The following is a 6,196-nucleotide window of genomic DNA, read 5'->3' as shown; positions in this document are numbered from 1 at the left end:
TGGGAGCATTTTCATTGCCAAGGATCACTTTAGAGAGGATCTGGTTAACCACCTGGGAACGGAAGAGTAGAGAGCAGAATTCCTATGAACCAGGCCCTGGAATTCGTTCCCCCCTTCGGATGACAGGACCCCACCAGTCCTCGGACCGATTCCGACGTTTCGCTACTCTTGAGCGACGTCCTCGCCCTTGTCGCTCGACTCGCTCGATGCGACCGGTCTGACCACATCGAAGCTGCCGCTCGCCCACGTGCCGAGTCCTTTTGTGCGACATTTTATCGATAACAGTGAAATCGAAAGGTATCGCGATTTGGAATTGGGCGGGATTGTGTACCGTTATCTATCTGTATCCCTCTTATCCTGCGGCACATCCTTGCTATTTTCGTCCTGGCCGATAGCGCGTATCTGGGTCACACCAAGTGAAAACACGTAGATACGTAGGCTCCACGTATGGGGGTCAGGGGAGATACGGTTCTCTTAATGTTCAGGTTCAGGAGCGCAGTGAAGCGTCGGAAGGCACCGAGGCAAGACAAAAATTTCGGTGGGGATCTGGCCCTGTTCCGCTTCTCAGCCGTCTTCTCTGACGCCGATGATTCGGCAAATTCGGGATCGAGGACACCCAAAAGTCCGAGAAATCGCGTACGCGCGAAAATGATCCTCTTAGCGAAAGCGCCACCGGGTTATCGATTTCCGGTTCAACGATGCTCATTTTCTGCATCGCGATTCCGGTTGATGAGCCCCCGTCACGAGTCACTCGTTCGTTATTGTTCGACGAGCATTATTATTCGCGGTATGCAGGTTACCGGTTTGAAGTTCACGGTATCCGGTTTCTCTGCAATCTATAATGACGGTGCTTCGCGAAAAAGACGCCGGCTTTTACGAGCCATTAAGTGACCGATCGACGTAGCTAGGTCAGTAGTGGCAATGTCGGAGTCATCAATTTGCCGGAGCATTAACCATTCAGAAACGTCATAATCGAAACGTTTCCTATAGGATATTCAAGTTTCACGACTTGTTTCTCGGCACGTTATAATTAACTCCGGCTACCGTTGACTTTCTACTTGTAACCAGCGAAAACCTTCGTGGTTTTACCTCGGTTATCTCGCTCGGCTATCGGATGCACCGACGCATACTTTCACTCGTTTTCATAGATATAGGTACTGTTGCGGGTACTTGTCGATCGATGGTTTTTTAGACGAGGGGATAATTGGAGGCTCTTGGGTAAGAAGGTATATTAGACTTCTTGATGTGTGATTAAAGACATAGTTCAAGACTAAGAGATATCTGAGGAGAATTTAAGGAAACCTGGAGGTGAAAACCTGAATAGGTACTTGAGACTATACTGAAAATACTTAAGGACAATGTGGGAGGATGTGGATCACATTGGATGGATGTGGACAATATGGACAATGAGGACAATGTGGACAATGTGGACAATGAGGATCACATTGGATGAATGTGGACAATGTGGACAATGAGGATCAGATTGAATGGATGTGGACAATGTGGACAATGAGGATCACATTGGATGGATGTGGACAATGTGGACAATGAGGATCAGATTGGATGGATGTGGACAATATGGATAATGAGGACAATGTGGACAATGTGGACAATGAGGATCACATTGGATGGATGTGGACAATGTGCACAATGAGGATCACTTTGGATGGATGTGGACAATGTGGACAATGAGGATCAGATTGGATGGATGTGAACAATGTAGACAGTGAGGATCAGATTGGATGGATGTGGACAATGTGGACAACGTCGAAAATGTGGACAATGTGGACAATAAGGATCACATTGGATGGCTGTGGACAATATGGACAATGAGGATCAGATTGGATGGATGTGAACAATGTAGACAGTGAGGATCAGATTGGGTGGATGTGGACAATGTGGACAACGTCGACAATGTGGACAATGTGGACAGTAAGGATCACATTGGATGGCTGTGGACAATATGGACAATGAGGATCACATTGGATGGATGTGGACAATGTGGACAATGTAGACAATGTGGACAATGTGGTCATCCATCTTAAGGAACTTAAAGACAATATGGAGGATGTGTGAAAGGAAACCTAGAAGACCTTAAAAGAGTCCATAAACATAAAAGACCTTGAAAAATTTAAGATCCTCAAAGATACCTAAGAGAATCCAAGTTGAACCTGAAGACTTAGGAATGCAAGGAATCCAAAGAGGAGAATTTAAGGAAAAATGGAAACGCAGAGAACCTTGAAGGAACTCCAGTGCTCAAGGACCAAAGGAGCCACCTAACCACTTCCTCCACTTCCTCCGTTAAACATCACGTGACGCATGGATTTTCTTTGGGACAAGACGCAGCGCGCCATTCGTCATCTCTTTATTACAAAGAACAGGCAATAACAATAGCACACGATCGGATAAAATTAAATAAATACTAGAACAGGCAATGAATAAATAACAATTTACGCTATACATGAACGAGTATCTCGTGGAGGTACCGGTTCTAAGAGAGTCGAAGAGGATAGGAACAATAAATATAAAATAGAGAGCAAGAAAGGAAGTGGAAGAGTGAAACGAGATGAAAAGTGGTCAAGAGAATAGAGGAAAGTGAGACATCGAAACTCTCTCTAGATTCTTCATGCTTGTGGTTGAGGTTGATGAGCACGGTAGGCCATTTCGTGGGCATCCTGAGGCAAACTTCTTGCCCAGCCGTGGCCACTGCTGCCGGAGTAGCCGCCGCCACCGTAGTCGGCGCCACCGCCACCGTAACCGCCACCGTGACCTTCGTCGTGGCTCACGATGTGGCTACTGCTGTGATGAGGATGCGACACCACCTCGTATGTCACGTGCTTTCCGCTCGAACTCAGAAGCTTCTTCAGTCCGATTATGGCTGAGATCACCAGCGCGATTTTACCGACGAGGAGAGCCTTGCCCGCGATGGCTGCGATGGCTCCCAACGCCAAGGGCAGAAGGGCGGCAGCCTTCAGGGCTAGCGCCATTATCAGCGGACCCAGAATCTTCTGCGCCTTCTCTGTAATTAAGATTGTAATGATACTTTCTAATTTTTAAGTACAATCTTAGGACTTTTGATAAATTAATTCTTGTAATAGTAGAGTTTTAGACTTGTAATGTAGAGTTTTGTGGAGCAAGGTTATTGGTATTTTACTGCCTCTGCTATTTTACTATTCTGCCATTACCGTTGTTTTTACTTTACTGCTTTGTACTCTGTTATTTTCCTAATCTGCAATTTCGCTGTTCCACTTCCTCGATGCATCATATTATGATGTGCTGTTAGTTTGGGAAATTGTGCTAGAACGTAGTACTTAAACATGCCGTATGAAATAATAGCGTATGCAAGATTTTCAAGTCTAAATTTCGAAATTGAAAATTCATGCAGTTCGTGAAGAATTATAAATACAATTTGTTTATAGAAAATACTTATTGCCTTCTCGAACATAAAATTGAAGAATATATTTTTTAAATGTATAACCTTAAATGTTCGGCTTAGAACATATTCAGACATAACCTCAAACATAACGTCGCTACAAACAGACTTGTAAAATCGACTCAAAGTTTATCTTACGAACTGTAAAGATTTTTAAATAAAATTTGTTCATAGAATATACTTATTGCTTTCGGTAACACAAGACTGAAGAATATATCTTTTAGATGTATAACAAATGTTCGGCTTAGAACATATTCAGACATAACCTCAAACATAACGTCGCTACAGACTTGTAAAATCGACTCAAAGTTTATCTTACGAACTGCAAATATATAATTCTGACTACAACTAAAGAGCAAACCAGTACAGCAAATGTCTTCACAATTAGAACAAAATGTCTGCTATCCACAGGACATCAACATGAAACCCCAGTATGTGAACATACAGAGACCTCATATCTTGACACTCCTAGAAGAAGAAGAATTTCAAAAAGAATTCCTGTCGCCATAGTTTCGAAAGAGACCCAAAAAAGACAAACTGCAACATTTCCGAAAGAAATATTGTTCGAAATTCCATCGAGTTGCAAAGTTGGAATATTTAAGCTGGTGGCTTATGCTTGCCACCTTTTCGGCAATGGGTACAAAATCACCGTACAGAAATAAACAATGTAACGGGAGAATTCCCACGACTGGCGACCCGACCTTTCTCAGGATGACGCCGTAGGATCTTAAAGTGGAATAGGCGAAGGTCAAGGCGAAGTACCCCGAGCAAGAAAGTATGTCAAAAATCTCGCGCGACGAGAGATCGTAGTTCGTCTCTCTTTCACCTCGCGTGTAACCCTCTCCTCGCTCGAGGAGTTTCAAGGGGAAGCGGAACCAGTTCCTCAGTGGGTCAACGTCTCACCAGCTTCCCGGCGTTGTCGTCATCGTTGTCGTTGAATAGAACGATCACGGGACCCCGGGAAACGCATGCAACGAATCAAGGTTAACTCGAGTTAATTATCGGGTAATTGCTCGCGCGACCCATCGAAGTATCGTACTTTTAATGATACTAGCTTTGTTGCTAACAGAGCTCTGCGATGAACAGAGTGAGAGCATGTAACGGAATAATCGAGAGGAATAATTAAAATCTGAGGTGATGAAAAGATTAGGTGAGACGCTTTAACGCGTTCACTGCCATGGGGGTCAACGGAAACATGTGAAATTTGTTGATGTTATCTGGTGATACTACTGTTACTGAGTAATTGTAACTGTTAATATTTTGTTTCAATGCACTGATCTTCAGTTTTTAAGGACACCCTTCATGACCTCTTATTAGTTGACCTCTTATTATGACACCCTTAATGACCTCTTATTAGTTGACCTCTTATTATGACACCCTTCATGATCTCTTATTAGTTGACCTCTTATTATGACACCCTTCATGACCTCTTATTAGTTGACCTCTTATTATGACACCCTTCATGACCTCTTATTAGTTGACCTCTTATTATGACACCCTTCATGACCTCTTATTAGTTGACCTCTTATTATGACACCCTTAATGACCTCTTATTTGTTGACCTCTTATTATGACACCCTTATTAGTTTCATACAATTATGAACTTAATGTTGTAAAATTCCAATGAGGAAGAATGTAAATCATATCATCATATCAAGAATATAAATCGTATGAGATCAGCCATTTTGTGTGATGATTAAATTTTATAATTGCATACGATGACTATGACAAATAAATTTGATAACCTCCTATGACAATTCAGCTTCATAATTCAATAAGATAATCAATAAAATAATTAATAATTAATAAGACAATTCCTTGATGTCGTAAATAACAGTCACCATAAATTTCAATACAATAAGATAATTAAAAAAATATTTTCATTTCTACCAAAATCAACATACTATCACTTAAACTTTTTATATCAACATATTATCATTTTCCGATAAACAATAAATATCCTCTCAAGTAAAGCATCGAATACAATTTAACTCGAAAGACAAGATATGTCGACAGTAATGTAACTCCCCATATAAAAATATAAAATATAAAAATATAATGTAAAATTTACATTAAAGTGATCTAAATAGCCTGCCTACTGTATCTAATAAACTTGCAATAATTAATACTCACTCTTCTTGCCACGACTCTCGACAGCATTATCAGTGAAGTCCTCGAAGCTGCGTCCGGCCGATTCAATGGCGCCGAGTATGTCGGTCCCCTTGAGGTCAACCTTGACCGTGTGCGTCCTGAGGAACCTTCCCAGTCTATCGAACAACAGCGTATCCAAGTCGCTGGATTCGATGGATCTGCAAAATCGCGTACAAATTAATACACGTCGCACAATTTCGTATCTCTCGTAAAAAGAAACCGACCTAGGAGCTCCTTCCTCTGTGTTCGACGTCTTCACCACGGTGATGCCGTCGGTCAACGTGATATCCTCCTTATCGGCCAACATTTTGTCCACGTAGGAAAATACTTTGTACTTGATGCAATTGATGGATTCTTTCTTCAGACAGTCGCTGTAGATGGTCGCCATCAGGTCGTTCTCGTTCCCGGGCTTGTCGTTGGCCGGCAGCGCCACGACCAACACCGGAAGTAGCCACAGAACGTTCACAAAGTACTTGTTCATGGTTCCGAATCGATTCACCGATGTCGAACCGGTGTTTATAGGAAGTATATCCTGTGCACACTCGTAGCTGTCAGGTGAACGTGGACGCCAGGATGAGCGTCGATCGAGCCTCGTGTGTTACATCCAAAAGA

At 42.4% G+C, this 6,196-nt stretch overlaps 1 protein-coding gene across 1 annotated transcript; it reads right to left on the bottom strand.

The window, feature by feature from the left end:
• Nucleotides 1-2,324: 2,324 nt before the first annotated feature.
• LOC100880834 (uncharacterized) lies at nucleotides 2,325-6,196 on the bottom strand. Its single transcript, XM_003705458.3, has 3 exons — nucleotides 5,809-6,196; nucleotides 5,567-5,742; nucleotides 2,325-3,019 (listed from the first exon to the last, which is right to left on the bottom strand). Exons 1-3 carry the CDS (start codon nucleotides 6,063-6,065, stop codon nucleotides 2,625-2,627), a joined length of 828 nt encoding a protein of 275 aa, XP_003705506.1. The 5' UTR covers nucleotides 6,066-6,196; the 3' UTR covers nucleotides 2,325-2,624.

Source organism: Megachile rotundata, chromosome 13 (assembly GCF_050947335.1).
Source record: "Megachile rotundata isolate GNS110a chromosome 13, iyMegRotu1, whole genome shotgun sequence".
NCBI lineage: Eukaryota > Metazoa > Arthropoda > Insecta > Hymenoptera > Megachilidae > Megachile > Megachile rotundata.
Note: the sequence above shows the minus strand (reverse complement) of the source record. Positions and strands in the feature narration are given on the sequence as shown.